The sequence below is a fragment of the Cheilinus undulatus genome, linkage group 11 (genome assembly GCF_018320785.1).
Source record: "Cheilinus undulatus linkage group 11, ASM1832078v1, whole genome shotgun sequence".
Classification (NCBI taxonomy): domain Eukaryota; kingdom Metazoa; phylum Chordata; class Actinopteri; order Labriformes; family Labridae; genus Cheilinus; species Cheilinus undulatus.
Window position 1 is genome coordinate 24,491,987 of NC_054875.1, and position 21,874 is coordinate 24,513,860.

The 21,874-nt window shown below is 40.0% G+C and overlaps 1 protein-coding gene across 1 annotated transcript; it reads left to right on the forward strand.

Moving 5' to 3' along the window:
- Window positions 1–6,202: 6,202 nt before the first annotated feature.
- On the forward strand, window positions 6,203–21,520 carry c1ql4a (complement component 1, q subcomponent-like 4). The gene is made up of 2 exons (XM_041800071.1): window positions 6,203–6,754; window positions 21,256–21,520. Exons 1-2 carry the CDS (start codon window positions 6,209–6,211, stop codon window positions 21,433–21,435), a joined length of 726 nt encoding a protein of 241 aa, XP_041656005.1. The 5' UTR covers window positions 6,203–6,208; the 3' UTR covers window positions 21,436–21,520.
- The last annotated feature ends 354 nt before the right edge of the window (window positions 21,521–21,874 follow it).

A 21,874-nucleotide genomic window follows, 5' to 3' on the forward strand; every position in this document is an offset into this window, starting at 1 on the left:
TAGGTGTTGCTGGGCTTTGGTTTATCAGAAACCATTTTAAACGGGCCTAAATTAAAGCAGGTGCTAAATTTACACTGAGAGGGATAGACAGACACACAGAACAAGAGGGAGACCTAACATAAGAAATATCACCAAAAATGTTAAGGTGGAGTGTTTTCTTTCATGTTAATTGTTGCATACAATTATTTAATGATTATTCAGACTGCAAATATCTCTCCCCCCCAAAGGGAGAAAAACTCTTCAGACATCAGTGATCATCAAATGGTAGCTTCCTATCCAGCCATCAGAAACCAGGAGTAGAGCTACTATTCTCATAAAAAGCTGTGCTTGCTGCATTAATTAAATAATAGTAGGTGAGAATTGATGAGGCTAAAACTAATCCTCCTCTTTAATGACCAAAATTTTGCTTGTTCCTTCACCTGTCTAAATCTAAGAATGAAGACAAACCGTTGGTTCTCTTTTAACATTGTGTTTTCACATGCTGTTCTTATCTATAGTCATTTTTACACATGCCATTCTTTAACTTTTTTCTGAAAGTCTAAAAAAACCCCTCAAACCCACCAAAAACATAATTTAAAGAGTAGACACACACAGGTATAGTTTAGATTGATTAAAGCTGAGTTTTGGGTTTTTTTATTTTTATATCACCTTTATGCTTCAGGTTCAGGCCTTTTTTCCAGCCTGAGAATCAACACAAACTGGTGCTTCTTGCACGTGTTTTCACCATAGACTGTATAAAGAATTGGACAAGCCTGTGTGACATCAGCCATTTGATTACAATAGGCAGACTCACAGCTTTTGAAGCCAATTCGAACTTTGGATCAACCTAATGGCAGACAAAAGCCCGCCCACTAAGCTCGACTTCCTGTCAGCTAAGCTAGCTAGCATTCTGGTTGACAGATAGGTAACGTCTACCTGTCAAGCTATCTGTCAATTAAATGAGACACGCCAATCGTAAAGCAGTGAGGTTTTTCCTAAATATAATCCAAACAATTGTGCTACAAAAAAATTTAACCCCCATACAATGAGAGGACATGAAGACACTAGCTAATGAGACACTTTTTTTTTTTTTAACCAGTCTGTAAACCAGTTTATTTCTAGTGTAAAAAAAACAGCTTTTAACATGTGTTGTCTCTGTGTCTTCCAGTGTTCCTGCAGCTAACCTCAAGTGGATACTCGCGATATTGCAATTTTTTTCACTTCAGCATTGGCTTCATTTTTCAGGACTGGATATTGCTGCTTGGTTTTCACCAACCATGATGCAGCATGTGAGTGTCAAACCCAATGATGGACAACAAAATTATGTAGCTAAAATGTCTTGATGTGGCTGGCTGCAGAACATGTGACAAGGACAGGTCTAACCTTCAAAGGCTAAAAATTAAATGGTAGCACTTCATTTTAGTAGGCCCTAATTACCCAGTAATTTTATTGTAATAAGTTGTAATTATCTAGTAATTATAAGGTGGTAACTACTTAGTAGTAATAAGCAGACATTTTACAAGTAATAACTCAGAAATCTGGTTATAAGGAGGTATTTTCCTAATAATAATAATGTATTAATTATTATTAAGTAATTCGTCATAATATTATGGTGATTATCTGGTTATTATGTGGTTTTTACTCTATCCCTCTAAACCTCTTACCCTAACACCTGTAATATTGAGGCTGTTGACTGGTAATAAGGTGGTATTTTACAAAGTAATTTTACAAGAAACCAATGATAATATTTGATATAAGTTGCTTGATAATTCCAAGGTGATTTTTTTATTTCCACTAAATTAAAGTGAGTCCATCCTGAATATTTTCTACGGTTAGGGGTTAAATCTAGGGTAGGTGCTAGAGGGTCTGAGTAAGTGAAAAAGTTAGGTTAAGGGATCAGAGTAAAATACCACCTTATTATATATTCATTATATTTTGTACATAAGTTGCTTGATAATTCCAAGTTAATTTCTTTATTTCGACCCACTAAATTAAAGTAAGTCCCTCCTGGATCATTTTACGGGTAGGGGTCAGGGGAAAGAATCATTCCCCCCAGTGTGTTGACTATCTGATGTTTTAACTTTCTGTGAGTGTGATTTAAGTTATATGTTTAGGGTAGAGTGCTTACCTATGCTAACAGTATGACTATATGCATTATTTGGTTAAGTAACAGGAAGGCTGTTGTTTTCAGCCCTTATTGTATGTTGCAGACCACACACATTCAGCTAAATTAGATGAACACTGGAAATGAAGAAAACAGGATGTTACTGACCCTACTTGAACACAATTCAAACCCAGCACTCACAGTGTTCACTGGTTATTCAACTGGATTGCTGTGGATATATTAATACAGAGCCACTGTTTGATTGAAGCATGCCTTCATTGTTTTATGTGGTACATGTGTGAAGTGGATACAGTGCAGCTTTATTTTGAACGTCCAAATCGAGTCTTTAAATGTCTCTTAATCCACATGCTTCTGTTTTTTGTACAGACTTTGTGTAAAAATGGCATCATGTGGTTGTTTCTCAGCATCCTTTCTCATAAATATCTTGTTGTGGTAAACCTCCTTGTTTCAATCATGCCCCCAAATCACCTCTTTACATCCCTAATGACCTCTAAATTGATTTACAGGAACAGTAATCTTCACGGTGAAGAATGGGAGCTTGATAGCTGTATTCCTGTCAGCGGTAAGTGTAGAAGACGTGAGGAGTGGCCCCCTGGGATTGACGGCCCTCCGGCTGCTGCGTGCCTCTTGGGGACAATATGTCATCATCCCTCAGAGCTGATGCTCAGAGTGTTTTGGTCACACTCTCTGCGCCAGTGTGTTTTGTGTGTGACAGTGAGACCGTTTCAAAACACAATGCAATGTGTCATATTGATATGATATGTTGCATATATCAGGGACTGAAATAGCTGAGATTGTACCACTTTTCTAGCAGGAAACACCTAGCTTGTTTAGCCTTTTCTTCAAGGATATAGTAGTTTCAGTGTTGCCTTGTCTGGCTGAAACAATGTAGGCAAACAAGCCATAACAGAGGAGAAATATAACATGAGTAATGTCGCCATAAATAAGTTCCTCTTGTTTGCACAGGACAGAGGAGAGAAAATGCAGAGCTTCAATTGTGCAGGTGTGTGCACAATAGACAGAGATTTATTCTCGGTGTAGCATAATTTATGAAATTAATAATTAAACAAACTAATAACTCAAACAGCCCAAGACTGATTCTCCTATGGCCTTCTTTTTTTCTTTAGCGAGAGTAAAAGTAAGTGACATGATGAAGCAATTGCATGGATGACAAAAAGACTCACCTCATCAACATAATGGTGATACTTTGGGTTAGTGTGAATACTTAGGGGGCAAATGAGAAAGAGAATATAGAGTGAGGAAGACAGACAGATGAGGACATGCACATATTTCAATATTAATCACCTCAGTAATATTTTAACAGGCTTTAAAAATCCAATCCTGAGCATATCGCCTCAGACTGTTGGCAATGATTATCTACCTCATGCCTCTGCTTAGGACCTCTGAGCACTGTTGTAGTGGGCCAGACTGACTGACCTGCAAACCAGGACTGACACAGCATTTAACTCATCCCAGGGTTCCTTGGTTAAACCAGCATTTCCCGATGGAAATATATCCGGCCCTCCACTTCAATTTCCCACTAAATCCAACCCATCCCTGTGAAAAAAACAGCCTTAAAACTCTGCGATTATCCTCCTCTCCACGTCTGAGGGGGATCAGGTCAGGCGATCCCTACATTTCCAGACAGTGGTCAACACATCTGAGGAGAGAGAGGGTGAGGAGGTTGGCGGTTGATGAAAAGGGAGTCATCAATACTGTATGTAGACCTATTCCCCTTTCTGCCAATGCTTCGACCATTAAACTTTAAAGACGTAGATTTGTGATCGTGCCTGTCAGACAGGTGACACAAGGCTCAGAGGAAATGATGATATGAGCTAAAGATGTTTCTCAAATGGAAAGTGAATGTGACTGAAATATTTAAACATTTCAGCCCACATGGCATAGCATCATTTCCCTGCAGCCATTACAACAACAAGAAAATATTATACAAGCACAAAAACATGGCCTTTCATTAGTAATGGTGCAAAAACTCTTTGTAAATACCTGCATAAGTCTGTGTGTGTGTGTGCATAGTGTGTGTCTGTCAGTGTATCAGAAAAAGGAGCAGCACAATGTGTGGGGCAGGGTGTCTCACTAATGAGGCTTTAGAGCTGTGGGATGCGAGTCACACATACACAGACAATGGTCTGGGGAACATTTAGTGTCTTCCTCTCCATTCCTCACACATCATGCTGAGGCAGCTTTTACTTAGTCACCCTCCTCTGTCCTCCCATCCCCATGGCAGACACAAGATGAAAACATCTGCCTCCGTTTTGCAACACTTTATCAAACATTTTACAGACAGAGAGTTTGCCTCTAACAACAGGTGAATGTCAGGCTAACGAGGCACAGATGGGAGGAGGCATTGTGGTGTAGCTCACAATCAGTCTGGGTACACTGGAATACAATTACCATTTAATTTGAGCCCATAAATAAATACAGTTTACATTTTGATTTGCAATTAATTGAAAGATAAGTTAGTGCGTAATAGGCTGCCAAAAATGTTATCCATAAATTTGGCTGTGGACTCCGAGGAGAGAAATAACAAAAATGCTGGTATGGTGTAGAGAGAGAGAGAGAGAGAGAGAGAGAGAGAGAGCGAGAGAGAGAGATCTAACAGGTGTCGTCGACTAGGACTGCCCATGGACCAAACGCTGCCTGCGTAAAGGGATACAGTGGACACAGCCACTCTGAATGGAAGCGTCATATTTTCACGCGTCCCTCATTTGGAACGAGTCAAAAAGTGTCCTAACAGGTATTTTTTCTGGGCTTCATTTCATCTGAAATTGGTGGCTTTTTTCCACCTGGAATGACAGAAAAGGGGATTAAGCGCTGATTAAGTAACTCTCATCACTTTCCCGGCATCTCTTGCGCGCCCGGCAGCTTCCGTGCTCTCCGTTTGGCACTCCAGCGGTCCAAAGTCGTTAAATTGCTTCTAGTGGGACGCCTGCAGGGTTTTTTTTTTTTTTAATTCTGCAGAAATATATTTGGATTATAAACACCAGATGGTGAGTTTTATTTATCTTTTTCTTATTAACTTAACAGTTTTAGATTTGATATAATCCTAACACTATTAAAATCAAATAACGTGCGTAAAAGAGAAATATTTACTTATAGAATTTAACACAATGCACAAAAAAACATGGACTTTTCATTTTATTATGATCAATATTATTTCATTGTAAACTTTAAGATGAATGCAGGTAAATGCACTGAGACACACCTAGCTTTAAAACTGTTATAAATAAGGACAGAATGATCATGGGGTGTTTTTCCTCTCTTTCCAGATGCAGATTTAGCCTCAGGAGGAATCTAAGTAAAACTGTTACTGGTTTCCTGAAAACAAAATATCATTCTGAGGGCAGTAGAGAGAGGAAAAAAGTGCGAGTCTTTGGATGATCTCCTCAAGAGAATATCTGTGATGAACTTCTGTCACATACTGCCATGGCATTAGGTAAGACCTCCACATGAAGTGAATCCTGCTCTGAAGAAGATCACTCTGTGAGTCAGACTTCATCCACGATAACAAATAAAACCTCCACTCCATCCTCAATGAGCTGAATTTGGCACCAGCCCCTTTTATTCAGTGTCCTTTTAATAAGCTCTGCTTTTACAACACACCCTCTCAGCGCCAGGCATGGTGTCTGAGGCTGAGAATTAAACTGATCAGGGGGACAACGGGGGAAGTCCTCAAAGGTTAACCAGACTCCATCAGATGCATTATGCTTTTTCTAGAATGCCAGCACGATTCTGACAGGGGCAGATTTTATGTTTATTTCCTTAGAAATTGTGGTGTGCAACATATTCCTGTTTAACCACACATTTGAAAAGTGGACATTTTTAACATTTCTGTAGGAGTCTGTCTTCCAGTTTTTCCTTACTGGCTTTTTTGCGGTTAAGAATTATCTCATATTTAGCTCAGTGATTTTTCCACCCTGCTGTTCCTCTCCACATTTTTTTCATCTTTTCTCACACACTGGTTCCCTGAGAGGCTTCAACCTGGCCGGCACAATTCCAGCTAAAGGGGAAGAGGACTTCCTGACGCTGGCCGCCTCACGGCTCAGCCGCAGGAAACGTGTCATTGGAGCTGCTGTAGGTGTGGCCATGGTTCTGGTACTGTTGGTGGCCATTCCTCTGTTGGTCCATACGACCAAAGGGAGGAGCACCGGGGACGGAGGGAGCCATTATGAAATGCTTGGAAGCTGCAGGATGGTATGTGACCCTTATGCCACGGGCCAGCCGGGCCAGGAGCTGACAGCTGTGTCCCCACCACCCCAGGATTACTCTGGAAAGAAGATCAAGTCTGGGCTTAGAGGGCCTCCAGGGGTCCCCGGCCCTCAAGGAGCACGAGGACCCCCTGGGGAGCCAGGTAAACCAGGGCCACAGGGGCCGCCAGGTCCTGGTCCTGGCGGCTACTCTCCCTCACTTTACACGCCTAAGATCGCCTTTTATGCAGGGCTACGCAAGCAGCACGAGGGCAGCGAGATACTGAAATTTGACGATGTGGTGACCAATGTGGGGAACTACTATGAGCCCAGTACCGGCAAGTTCACCTGTCCTCTTCCTGGCATCTATTTCTTCACCTACCACGTTCTGATGAGAGGGGGCGATGGGACCAGCATGTGGGCAGACCTAAAGAAGAATGGACTGGTGAGTATATGTCTGAGTCTATGTGCAGGTGTGAAGGGAAAGAAGGATTAGAGACTGGACCCTCATGTCAGAGAAACCCAATGAAAAGAACAGCCAGGACTGCAGGGAGAGGGCCCATGAGAATGCATGGGGCCCAGTTTTTTCTGTGGCTTTATGTGAGCGTGCAACAGAGGATCTGTATATGTGTTTGTATATATGCATGCACACGACCATGCGACACTGTTGACCGTCCTGTGTCACCATTGACTCACATTCACCTCTGTAACATTGAGCTCTTCACATTCAGAGCACATTTCCCTTTAGCAGGCGCCTACAAACAGCAGAAGAATGAAACCAAAATCTTTCTCCTCATTAAGGGGAATTCATGCTATACAGTCTCGAATCACAGCCGCAGATATTTGCATTCCCACATGTACGCCAACTAAATGACAAGTGGCAGAATGCAGCCGCCACCACCAAAAGGAACAGTCTAATTAGTAAGTATCATACACAGAGCTTGATTATCGCCTAAACAGAAGTGCAAAAGAGCACCGGAGAAATGTCTGTCAGTACGTAGGGCCAGTCAGTTTACACCTCAGCTAAATAAATAATGAATGTAAAATTGACAGTCCACTCATCCACTCCCTCATTCCCCAGACACTAATTAAAGACAGAGGGGCTGATGGGTGGGAGGGGGGCACCGGAGAAGGAGGGGAGAGGTGGGATAAACCGCATGGATTTCATCTGAGGAGTCCAAATTCAGGAAACATTCTGCAAGTTGCTTTTTTACATTCATTCATTCACCAAGGACTTCAAATGCAAATGGCTGTGCTTTAGATGTGTGGGATTCCAAGGGCTGTTCAAATATGTGCACACAGCTCATGCATACTACACTATACAATTCACCATTATGGTTACAAATAAGACTTCTTGGAAGCAGCTTATTTAGACTTTACTTTGGTTGATGTGTCTTTTTTTTTAAAAATTGTATATTCTTTGGACAACAGATGTGAATATAAGTCAGCCTCTCTATGTCCCATATTGTCATTCCAGTCATCTTAGCCTGCTAAATAATTTATACATCTTAGATTAGATCCCTGAACCCCTGCTATACTTCCCACTCCAAACCCCTCCCCAGCTTGCCCATTGATTCTCCATTAATTATCTTCTCACTCAGCTCAGTCATTTAACATTACCCACGTCGGTGTGACACCCGTCAAGTGTACCCTTTATAAACTTCAGTTAAATGGACCATTCACCAAACAGGTATCTATGCAAACAGGGCCGCAGGTAGATGAAAGTGAAGTGTAAATGAGGTGCCTGATCATGTTTGGAGTTACTAAAGCCCCGAGGCGGACGGGTACTCCGTCTGTCAGTCAGTTGTGAGGGTTTAGTAAATGTGCACGATGCCTGAAAGGTTACATTACTGACTGTAGAATCAAACAGCTTGTTTTGTCATTGCCGTAGGTGCTGCAGCTTTATTGGATATTTTGTCCCTCCTGTGGGTTTTTTTAATCCAAAGAAAGAAAGAAAGAAAGAAAGAAAGATCACCCTGGCTAGAAATTTTCCACCTTTCTTCCTCCAACTTTCTACAACTTTAAACATTTGTAACCTTGAGTTTGTTAGGCAGCCACTCCAGCAGATTCAGATTTCAGACAGATTGAGCGAGAATGAATGAAACGCTAGAGACTCGACATGACAGGGACATGCAAAGACTCAGAGACAGTGAGAAGGGAGGGAGAAAAACAAGACAAGTGAGTTGATGTGAGGATCAGGGGTGGAGCAGAGGAAGAGAGATGACTTAATGGAGTTGTGGAGACAGTGGGCTGCTAGACGAGGCATCAGGGAGGCTACTGGTGAAGGCCAGGATGAGATCGGGGCGCGATGACCAATGGACACCCACTCAACATGTCTCAGCTTGACAAGTGATCAAGGCCAGGAAGAAAAACAGAGAAAACTGTCTGGAAAAGCGTGTTTAAGCACCAATTACAGGTAGAGATGGTTAGAAAGTCATTTTTTAATTAACCCTGAACATTAACTAACTTCTTCTGGGACTTTTTGATGTATGTCTGCTGTGTCTTTACTAATGGTGTTTAAATAGATAGCATGCACACTCTGTTGTACTCTGACTCATGACACGGATGGTGGTGTAATGCAATGCCAGGATCTCATGAGGATGTGCTGACTGTGGCAGGGCTTCCATGGGATTCCTATAGATCCGATACCTATTACCTCCACTAAATCCCCACTGTGTAAAGCCCACCTGCTCACACCTCAATCTAACTTTCACAAATCATTGCAGCGTGACAGGGCTTCAGAGGCAGGGGGATTTGTGATTGAAGGGGGTCACACTTGATTCGCTCCCCCCCCGTTTGTAATTGACTTACAGTACAAATCCAATGTCTGATGAGAATGTTTACACAAGCACGGGAAGATGATGGATCCATTACTGTATTCTTATGGTATTTCATGACTGACAAGTGATTTTAATTTTCTAGAATGTAATAATTAAAAGGACCTGTCACCACAGCAACCATTTTTCTGTAGGAAATCCAAAACCTCCATTTCAGTCAGGACCACTTAGTCAAGAAACACACATTATTTGCGGTTTATAAGTTTTCTCTCTATTAGCAGTTATTAATTTGCCATCATTGCTCTTAATTATATTCAGCAAAGTGGCTGTTCTGGGATCCCCCTGCCCTCCAACAGGCCCATGTGGAAAGTATCAAGCAGGAACAGCAGACGCTCCTGCTCTCTCTGTGCTTACAAGGAAAGCCTGAGGCACGGAGAGAAACAGCGATAAACCCAGAGCAGAGCAGGCATTAGTGACAAGTCAGATAAAGCATATAGGAGAAGCTGGGGTGGAGGAGGGTTGCAAAAAGCAGCTTGCTGAGGGAGCAGCAAAGCATAGCCAGGCTAGAGCAGTTTAAATATGGCAGCACGACTGCAATTAACCAGTAGTGTGCTTCGAGCGAATCAGCAAGCTGTCAGCTGATGAGGGCTTGCATGAGATCAGATGATCTCAAATATATTGTGGCACTGGATTTCCATCCATCCATCCATTTTCTATACCGCTTAGCCAGTTCGGGGGTGGGGGGGGGGTAATCAATCGCAGGGCTGACATATGGAGACAGACAACCAGGCATGCTCACATTCACACCTACGGCCAACTTTGAGTCTCCAGTTAACCTAATGAGCATGTTTTTAGTGGTGGGAGGAAGACGGAGTACCCGGAGAGAACCCACGCGTGCGGGAGAACATGCAAACTCTGCAAAGAAAGGCCCTTCTTGCTGTGAGGCAACAGTGCTAAGCCCTGCGCTGCTGTGCAGCCCTGGCACTCGATTTATGATTAAAAACCTGGCTTTAGCTTATCTTTGTTGTATTTGAAAGGCCCAGTTTAAGTAGTCTGCTGTGCTTGATATTTCCTGTCACGCAAAGAAATATAATTAGAAAAATATTTTTTAAAATGAATTTAAAAGAGTCCTGTCCTGGCATTCTCTGCAGCTAGAGAGCAGGGATTTCAGCCCTAGAGAAGACAAAGCAGATCGGTATTTCCTCCACCATTGCTGTTGACAAAAAAAATGAAATCAGAAGTCTCACCCTTTCTTGATTTTGATTGGTAAGTGAGAGAGAAGTGACATTGATGAACTTAACTCAGCTGAGAGTGCTGTTAGCTAAAAACAGCTGACACTAAGGACATTTTTGCATTCAGGTCCCTCAACATTGAAAACTCAGCCCTTTCTTGCTTTTCTGTTGGAAACAAGCACTTGCAGCAGAAAAATCAGCTGTGGACATAGACCTAAAGGGGCTTATTGGCATCTCTCTATGGCAGTCGGTCAGAGTGTCTTAAATCACATAGTTCCGAACTAAATACTAGGGATGTAACGGTATTGTGAATTTCACAGCATTGTGGTGACATGTGATGGTTTCAAATGAAAAGTTTTTTAGGGCAAAAAGGGAAGAAGGAACTACATTTACTATTGGCCCCTGTGTAGCCATCATCCTTTATGCTCCACTTGTGGCTTGATCTACAAGCGCGAAAATGGTGGTGCTTTGAGACACGATGGGGAATACAAGTAACATGAGGAGCCACTTGGAAATTCATCACCCCAAAAAGATTTGTGAAGATGTGAGGAGTGAAATCTGGTTTGGCCAAAAGACTAAAGGAAGTGTTTACAATACTGCTTTTATTTATTAGCATACCTTGAGATTTTATTACTGTTTAATCCTTGCTAAATACTAAATATTTTGAGTGCATAAGTGCATTCACACTGGTAAGTTTATGTAAATGCAGTATACTACTGGCTAACTTAAAGCTGTTGTAGAATTGAGTATGGAAGGATGGACATGTTGCATCCTCAGTGAATGCTACATTGGTGACATAGAGGATATTGTACTGTTAACATGCTAGCAGACTAGCTAACATTAGCATTAGCTAGCTAAGGTGTTATTAGGGGCAGAACATTTCAATCGAGAAAAAGGCATTTGAGGCAGAATAAGCTCATTTTCTTTCAGTGAATAATGTTGAAATTAAATAAAAGTTATGTTGATTTAGTGGTGAGTAAAAATAGCCATCAAATTTTATTTAAAATCGCCTAACATTTGTTATAACTTGCTGTTAACAAAGAAGAAGAAAGCAGAAGCAGTTAAAATGTCATCACTGCTGTTTTGCTCTTAATCACACTGCAAAACACCACTGTGATAAAGAGCTCATTTCTGCATTTAAGTGTACTGTTTAAATATGCAATTTGGGACAAACTAATGTGTAATCCCTTTTTTTTTTTGCTGCCATCGCACCAAGACCTCCTACCCCAAGAATCATGACTTCTTAGGGAGTGAAAAAAAGCATTGTTTTTTAAATTAGCTTTGTGATAGTCAGCATCTTTTAACACTTTTCATTGGTTTAGTATTTTTAAAACCCACTGACAGATGTAAAAGGACACCAAGAAAACTGATTTATGAAAAATATTAAAGTTCTTAAAAACGGAGATGTGAAGTTTTGGCCTTACATCATCATTATGCTAATTCATCACAGGTAATATAATTTTTGTACGTAGGGATGGAGTTTAATCTTTTTTTTAAAACCCTTATCGTCCTTTATATCAGTTTGAGTCCTTTTTCAATAACACTACTAATATTTTTCTGTTGTTTGGTGGAAAGACAAAGTGAAAATACATTTCTAGTAGAGAAGTGGTGTTAGCTGAATAGAGCTTGAGTTAAAAAAAAATTTAAAGGTCATGATTTTATCTATTAGATACAATTTATACTGCTGAATAAACGTTTATCATCTTCTTACCAGTATTTATTTTCTTGTCATAAAACAGAATTTTCTTCATTTAAATTTTGAATGCATCATGACTTATAATTTACATTCACCTTAGTCATTTTACTGAGCGGATCTTGAACACATCATATTCTAACCATCCATCTGTTGGTTGAGTGGTCTTTTAATTCATTTCTGGTCATTTCAACACAGATCTTAACATTAAATTTAATGTTTTTTACTAACAGGACTTTCTCTTATGTTTGGGAGCACTTTTCATCACTCATCTGAATGGATGAGGAAGATAATTGTCTGCAGAAGTTTAGTATCTTTGCATGCTGCTCCCTGTGCAGCTGGAGTCTTTTTTTCTTCTAGTTTATTGTTGAAAGTACCACATGTTGGTTAAATCTGATGCACAATGCTAATTTCTGAGCTTATGTTCCCTCTTGTTAAAACTCATGTAGGCCTTTGTTTTTGCACCAGTAAAAAGGTGAATGGCATTGTGTTGTGTCATAACCTGTGAGACTTGCAATATGCTTCTGTGCAATATGGGAATGTACAATATATGAGGGTTATGTGGTTTATATGTGTATCATTGTTGCTGTTGTTCTAATTTACTGCATATATGTTATCAAGGTGCTCAGCACTTGGAGTCTAAGACAAATTTCCCTATGGGACAAAAAAGTGTATTGTATCATAATGTATCATTTCACATCGTATCAGGTATCATGTTTTATCATATCTTATCATATGGTATCATACCATATCGTTTCATACCATACCATATCATATCGCATTGTATCATACCATATCGTATCGTATCATATTGTATCGTACATGTCATACAGTATCATATCGTACATACTGTACCGTATCTGCCCGTATTGTATCATCCCTTATCTTGTATTGCACTGTATCATATTGTATCTAATGGTGCCACATTGGTGCCAGGTATGGTGGTGTGTTTTATCATATCGTAAATGTTATTGATTCATGAGTCTTGAAAGACCCAGAAATGATAATTTAGTCTTGATCTCCATTCCTGTAGGCATGTAACCTAAAGCTCCTGAGAAATTTTCTTGTTTTTTGCTCTATCATATCGGGCACTCTCATGTGGTCCTGTCCATAGAGGTTTAAAGAAAACGTCCTCTCGTTGTCCTTAACGTCAAATGTATAACTCAATGTTAATCTTTAGAATGTAAGAAAAGGCTGTGTCTGCAGCATGCTAGCCACTCTGTCTGTCATATCCTTTGCCAGTTTTTTAGTGTATTGAAATTTAATGAAGGAGAATAAGACTTAGCTGGTACTCTGTCTTGATTTTGTAGGCCACAAAGGCATTAGCATCAATTCTAGTCCGCTTGATAATCAGTTAAATTCTCCTCGTATTTGCTTTAATGTTCCAGCCTTCTAATAATGATATTAAATGGTAGCTTTTGTTAGCATGCTTTTGCTTTGAAGGATGGTGGCACGTGATATTTCCTTTATGGCAGAACACCCCCCCTCCTTATTAATTAGGAGGCCATCTGTTCACAGTCTTCTTTATAATTCCAGACTGCACCACACAAAAATCTCCTTTATACAATGTAAAAGAGAAAGCAGCCCAGCTCTCATTTGATCCCTCCCTTGTTTTTTATACCTGTCATGGACTCTTTTAATAGCTCACTTAAAGGTCAAGTTATTTCACACAGAAGTGTTAAAATGTCATCAGTTGCTGTAATGACCGCTACTTGTATTAACTTCTCTGCTACAGGGACGTGGATATGCTACAGGTGGAATATAATTAGTCTCAGAGCGAGGGGCAAGAAAGAGATACAGAGCAGATTTGTTCAGTGAAGACATGTCCCATGCTTTCTTTTAGGTCACTTAGAGATCTTAATGCTAAATCCTAATCTGCCCCTAATGAAAGGGTAATTACGAAATGTGGCTCCCTTTCACATTGTGTACAGGCTTGAGCTTTGAAGTTGAGGCTACACAATAGAATGGCGAGTGGCAGGTAATAGCAATCTAAGGTATGGTTCAATGCCACAGCCGCCTGTCACCATGTAATCCCTGGGCTCCCAGAGGAGAGGGGAAAGCCTATTCAATAAATATTCTATTTCCACAACATTCCCCCCCTCCAACACACACTCACACACTTGTCCCCAGCCTGCTTGCCATGTGCTGGAGTCCCTTAGGTAAGTTTAACAGCTACTTTTCTATTGTCTCTGCTCTAAGAGGTCAGTATATCACAGTGAATGAATCCTGTCACTTTTATTACCAGTGGAGCACAGCACCACGGATAAAAAACAAGACTTCATATACCCCCACATCTCCCCGGCCTCACAAAATAGCTTCGCTTGATCAGTCTGTTATTCTACCCCCCCCCCCCCCACACACACACACTCCCTGCACTCCTACCCCTCCATCTTCAACCCTCAAGCCTTTGTTTTTGTTTTTCCTTGCTCTGCTTTCGTTTTGTCTATCCTTGTCTGTCTTTTGCGTTGCAGCTCTACTTGTATAGAAAATGACACTGCAGCTGCTCCCCACCTCCATCCTCTCCCCCTCCTTGCCTGTGGCCCCCTCTGCTCCCAGGCGTGTTTAGCGGAGGCCCTATAATGAAAGGACTAGGCATAGACAGAGATGGCCACAGGCGAAACCCTGGGGGCCCTTGTGCCTCACGGCTCACAACCCCTTCCAGCAACAGGATCAGCTCAGTGTGCTGCCTGGTTCACACGGATCAGTCTGTGTCCTCCAGCCGTATCCATCTCCTCCACCGGCTTCCCATCTTAATCCCATCCCCGCTCCTCTCACACCTCTGTCTCCTGTCTGCATTAATAAACGATGTGCATTATTTCTCCAGGTGAAGAGAAAGGCACAAATTTTTACCTTGTATTTCGACAAAACAATTGAACTGATGAGGGATGACTATAAGTCACTTGTGCAGATTTTAACTCTCACTACCATGCGTTAAATCATGAGATCTGAGGAGGCCTAAAGGAGGGGAAAGATCTCCCCCATCTCTCTGTTACACTGTTTGGTCAAAATAATGAGCAAGATGACATATGCCTGGTGTCGATAGAAAGTCACAACAACAGCATCACTGTCAGCTGCAGCCAAAGATGCAAATGTGATATTGGCTGTCACTACACATATCAAGCAGAACAACAATATAACCTTTACAGATGACAATAGATTGGTGTCGTTACTTGAGAGATGGTCTTGTGAGGGCCAAAGAAAGGGTAGATTATGTTTCATTAGACTAATTGGGCAGGACACTCAAGGAACCCTTAAGATTGAGAAAAATATTGTTTACTTTGAATCATAAAATTAATATTATTTTTCTGATTTCTAATGTAAAAATCAAATATATGGCACACCTATATTTCCTCACTTTGTTAATGTGAATTTTTTTTTCAAAGCCATTGCAAAGAACTTTCCTTTTGTTTCAGTTTTTTCTCTTTATGATGCTATCTTGTACATATGTAAGATTATGAACATGGATGTAGTCTCATTGACATCACTCACTGGTTTCTGAACTAAAACTAACCTTTAGTTCAATCAGGAGAGACTTAATAAAAGGAACAGTAATTTATTTTAAAAATTTGGAAATGTTTAGAAATTTGAAGTGTCTTTTGCAAAAAGGCTCCATCGTGGTGTCGTTATATAATTGAAGAGGTAGTGAGGCCAACAGCAGGACAGGATACCCCATGTACTGGCTGGTGGTGGTGATAGAAGAGGTAGGCTAAACGAGGTGTGACCCACACACTGATGAGATGTGATGGAGGTGGCTGGGGTGGAGGAGGGTTGCAGTGTTTGCACTTACACAACAAACTGACTGTGGAGGAGAGGAGATTTTAAAATATGACAGCAGCAGAATAATTGTATTGAGAGAGGTTGTGGCAGAATTGGTTTGACTTAGAATTTAAGTGACTAGATGTCCATACCAACTGTTTACCACAACAGGAAAACAGAGCAGGGAAAGAGAGACACATGAAGGAGTGATTTATAATGAATGAAAGGATGAATGGAAATTAAAGTCTTCCTGCTTGAGCTTGCACTAAGCTTCATTGAGACCAGTCACTGGCAAAGAGCTGAGCTGAGTTGCGCTTAAGCCTCCTGTCAAACAGCTACAAAACGCTCATCTGTGGATCAGGTCATCCATGCTCTCATTTCACATAATTCTTATCTTTTATAAAATGAAACTAATGAGTTATGTGCCAGTGAAGACATGAGTAATTTAGACTAATCTTTTTTTGAACCAGACTGTAAACATATTTATTTGTGCTTAAGTAAAAGGGATTTTTTTCTCAATGGGTGTGAATGTGACTTCTAGTGCTTCTGCAGCCTGCCTCAAGTGGACACTCGAGGAACTGCAGTTTTTTGCACATTCAGTTTCAACCCCGAAGGCTGCTGTTTCACCAAAAAAAAAAAAAAAAAAAAAAAAAGTCCTGTCTTTTTACAGTCAAATGTACAATCTCCAATTGCAAAAACATTGGGAGGGGTCAGGCTGCAGCTTGTACATCTCCGACGGCCACTCTCACAGAGAATCTGAGAAGCTGTCTCTTTCAGCATGGGCATACATGCTAAAACTTATAAACAAACTAAAACTAATAAAATTGGGTTAAACTTCCATTTAGGGTTAGGGTAAGGGTTGAGGTAATGATTAGGATACCAAAAGTTAAAAGCTAAAAACCTGACTTGCAAAACCTGATTACCCAAGGTTTTATAAAGCCAAGTGTAGCTCATGTAACATTATTAGCTACATAGCTTACTTAGATTATATGTAGCTATACTAGCTTTAGCTTCATTAACCAAAGCCCATGTTGCTAAAAATAATTTGGCTACATTGGCTTATGGAGTAACATTAATTATGTGACTATCATAGCGATGGTAGCTTTAGTTAAAGCTAATGAAACTTAAGGGAGCCACTGTTTTTGTTATTACTTCCAGAATGGGTCTATACATAATTTAGTCCTGGATTAGACCTCTGGCCTTTTTTTTCTGTTTTATTTATGTAATGTTTCATAGTCTGTAATGTTTGCAATGTAGTTATTTCTTGAATGTAACTTCCAGGCTTTGTTTATTGGTAAGCTGATTTAAAAAAAAAAACAAAAAACAAAAAAAAACAACAACAAAAAAAACAAGGTATAAAGTTGTACTGGCAAATTACAGCACTTCTGTTCTGAAACAGAAGGCGTCTGGGTTGAACGGTCATTGGACGTTGTGTAAAATGTGTATAAAACAGTAAACGGTGATTTGAAATTCTTTTTGAACTTACACTTATTAGAGTACAACACAGAGACAATACATTTTAGTTTAGTTCAGTTTATTAGTTAATTTAAAAGGGGCCTAGCACAACAAGAGCTAGAGTTATCTAAAAGCTGATTTACATCTGTGGTTTTTAGGCATGGAGTGGTAAAAATAAAACATGTAAAACAGCAAGTAAACCATTAAAAACAAAAACAAACTCCACGCTTATAAATCACATAAAATGCTTGTGCAGTTCTGCTTTCCTGCTGAAAATGCAGACTTTCCAAATTGAGGCTGTTCTCCTAAATTTAGCTGAACAGTCACCTCTTGCTGATGCCCTGCTCTCCCTGTGATTGCTCCTGCAGAGTGACACGCATTGTTTATGTGGTGCCTGATCATGGATTAATTCATACATCTGTCAAGCAGGTATTTGCAACACAGGAATTGTCAATGATTGTAGAGGTTTTATGGTGGTTGCTCCAGCCTGGGACCAGCTCGTGACACGGTAAGATAAATGGGTCTAAAATCATGTAATGTGGGCTACTGTGGATCAGAAGATCTTCAAACATTTGTGGGTTCGATCCCCAGCACCTGCAGTCACACGTTAACTTGTCAAAGACAGTGAATGTCTATGGATGCATATGGATGGGGCTAGCTATGTTAGCTAGCTACTGATGGCCGTTAATGTCATCTGCTAAAATTAGTTTTAGTATTTTTTTAAACATATTCACTTTTCTGTAGTTTGATATCTTGTTTCTGTGCTATATCAAAAAAACAATCAACTTTGTCATTTTCTTTTCTTTATTCAATTGAATATAAGCTAAAAACAATTTGGAAATTATTGTATATGTTTTTTATTCTTATTATACACAACTTTCCAACTTAAAAAAAAAAAAAAGTATATATATATTTTTTTTACCTGCCCTCATTTTTCTTCCATAGAAAATCTTTGCTATGAACTACAACCCTGCTGCAGCTGTTTAATGCATCAAAAATACCCCTGAGGGAATAGTCAGTCTTTATACTGGTGGTCTTGTCTGCATTTGTTCTCTTAAAAAGGCATCCATAATTATCTCAGTTAAAAAATCTCACAGGCTCTTATATTCTGTTTTTCCTTTCAGCTGTCCCAACTTAACATGGCTAACTCGCATTACAAAGAGAAGAGCTGATTAGTTGTGCAGTGTGAGATACATAGTCATATAAAAACACCCTAGTGAAACACAAAATAATGACACAGGACTGTTGCATTAGAGTAACAAAAGCAGAGCCTGGTTTTACTGTGTTTGTCAAGCTGTGAAGCCTCAGGAGATCTATCTCTCTCCCTCCTTAATCAATCTGGTTTTGAAGTGTATAGCGACAGGCTTTCCACTGGTCACCAGCATGCCACATGCTGGTTGCAGCATCCATGACCTGCATCTGATTTAGAAGAGAGCAACAGCTATCGTCAGGGAAAATGGAACACAACTCCAGGGTCGATAGCTGGTGGACAGGTTGTGTTGAGACAAGAACAAAATGGGGTTGGGTGCAGGAAGCATGTTTTTTCAGTTACAGTATAATTCAGGCTCTGTTGCACGGGGATTGACGGTTTTCAAATTGATGCATGCTCGTTGGGGAGAAAGGGGTCGCAGTGATGGGGATGACATGATGGTAGTTGAGTTGCAGATCATATTCTGCGGCTGTCATGGTGATGTGCGCGGCTTGTCTGGTTGCTGACACAGATTGAGTGCTCCCACCATGGATGGACACTGAGCCAGACACAAGGCCACTGATGGCTGACATATGTCTGATGATTGGAGCAGCTACACCAGAATTATTGATACAAGCACATAGGAAGAATTTGGAATCAACTTGGTCTATGAAAATAGGTTTCTGCAGATATCTATCTATCTATCTATCTATCTATCTATCTATCTATCTATGTGTTTTGAATCAAATTTATCACAGGCTTCTTTGGATTAATCATGCTTAATCACATTTTGATGCTCGAGTTCCCTGTCCCCTGTCCGTGCAACTTGCAAAACGTCAGTGAACCCCTCATCTTCAACAATATTAATCGGTCCACAACCTTTTTGCGTCTCATTTGGCAAGTGGCCTATGTTGCTCAGTGAGGGTGGTTTGGAGCAGCATTCCACTCGAACTTCCTTCACCAACCAACACGTGCTTTGCGTTGAGGTGGTATTGCTTTGGTGAAATGATCATTTCTTCCCACAGAGTGTGCTTATCACTTTGATTTTATTGGATGTTCCATCTTTGTAACCAATCATATGATATAAATGATACAATACAATGCAATACAAATGCTATAAAAGATACAAATGATATGATACAGTACGCTACAAATGATACGATACATATGATACAAACAATACCATATGTTACAAATGATACAAACGATGCAAACAATATCATCCGATAAAAACAATGGAAATAATACAATACCAAATAAATTATACAAACGATACCAATGATAAAAATAATGAAAACTATATGGTATGATACATATGATACAAACTATTCATAATGATACAAATGATACGATACAATATGGTGCAATAAAATGACAGAATATGATACAACATGAATGATACAAATGATGCAGATAATGAAAACAATACCATATAAAACAATATGAAACAAAAGATAAAACAACACAAATGATACAAAATTATACAAACAATACAAATAATATGATACTAATTTTACAAATGATGCTATACCAATGTTGGTATAGCAACAGGACATGAGAAGATGCATTTATAATATGACCCAATAGGATCTTATACGCTTTATTACCTTGAGAAATTTCCCTTGACCTTGCCCTGATGTATACATTCAACATGTACAACCTAACTGTAAGAATGAACCTGATTAAATGTGCTAACAAATATATCAAACATATAATCGTCTTTGGCATTAACAGTATTAGAATTACAATGTTGAGACAATCTGCATTTAAAAATGGGTCTTAGGATTCTTTTGAAGGCCTTACTATAGAAACTCTTTACTCTTACATGTACATCCAACCTAAAGAAAACATTCAATAATGCAAAGATGTATGTTTATGGCATCATAGGATAAGATAGATTATGGCATGATATATGATAGAGTACCATATAATTATGCAACATAGCACAGCATTAAATGACAAACACGACACAGCACGCACCCAAAGATGAATAAAATAGTACAATAAGATGTGAAACAATGTGTCAGGATATGATACAACATAATAAAACAGGATACTAAAAATACAATATGATACACATTCCTATAACCTTGGGTAAATGGACTTCAAGTTCTGCACCCATTTAGTATTCACAAGCTTTGTAGGATTTAAAGTAATAAAGAGAGAATTCATGTTTCCTCTCCAACTGTAATCCCATCTAGGCATGTGTATTTAAATGTCCACAATGAGTAAACCCAATTAAATGTGTTAACAAACAAGTAAAGATCCACTGCTGCTGGGTCAATAAGACCAAACTCACACACAGCATGCAAATGTGAAACTGTCTGGCTGTGGCATAGCCACTCAATATCTTGCATATCGAGCTGCTTCTTGGATCATAAGCAACAGGTCAATAGCTGGTGTGGATAGTGATGCTGTTTCTGGGCTTTGCTAGTTTCCCCATAGACAACCTGTTGTCCCCGGTGATTCCGCTTATCTCCACAACCCAATCAGATCACCATCCTCAGCCCTTTGCCCCCAGCCCCCCTGCCCCGGCTGATCAATAAAAAGCAGAGTGGATGTGTTCTCAGTCCACCTCTGAGGCCACAGGTCACAGTCCCATCCATCTGTTAATCCACAATGAATGTGGAGGTGATGCCATACTCATGAAAGCTTGTTAATAATTGATTGTGACCTGGCCTGCAAAAATGGTGATAAAGGAACAGAATGAGATATCAGGGATTGTGCGTTAAAAAGCTGTTAAGTTCCTGGAGCTTTTCAGTAATTCACAGTGACATTTGCAAGTGTTTGTTCACTTTTGTCCATGTTCTAATTGTCAATGCGTTTGTCCTCTGTGGGTGACAGGTAAGAGCCAGTGCCATCGCTCAGGACGCTGATCAGAATTACGACTACGCCTCCAACAGTGTGATCCTGCATTTGGACGTGGGCGATGAGGTGTGCGTGCAGCTGGACGGAGGGAAGGTTCACGGAGGGAACACAAACAAGTACAGCACCTTCTCCGGCTTCCTCATCTACCCCGACTGAACCCCAACTTACTGACAACGGACACTAACACAAACATAAGAGAAATCCACATTTATGTATGCAAAATAATGCACACACACTGACAGAAAACACACAAATACACCAAAAAAAAAAGAAACACATTTACACATATGCAGACATCCTGGGATCACACCAGAAAACAGATGTGTGGATTGAGTGAAAATCAGAGATAAAAAAGGATTAAACTGAATTGTGTGATATTGAGCCAATCATAAACTGGTGACCTTGGTGTGGAAATATGAATTGCAGATTATATACAGTATAGGTGCACATAAGGATTGCACGTTGTGGCTCTGAAATATCAAAAATACGTTAACGTGTTGCATATTAACTAACATTGTGAGTACTTGAATATAACACCATCAGTCTAATTGTTTTTAATGAAATAATGGTGACATGGGTGCCATTAATCAAAAAG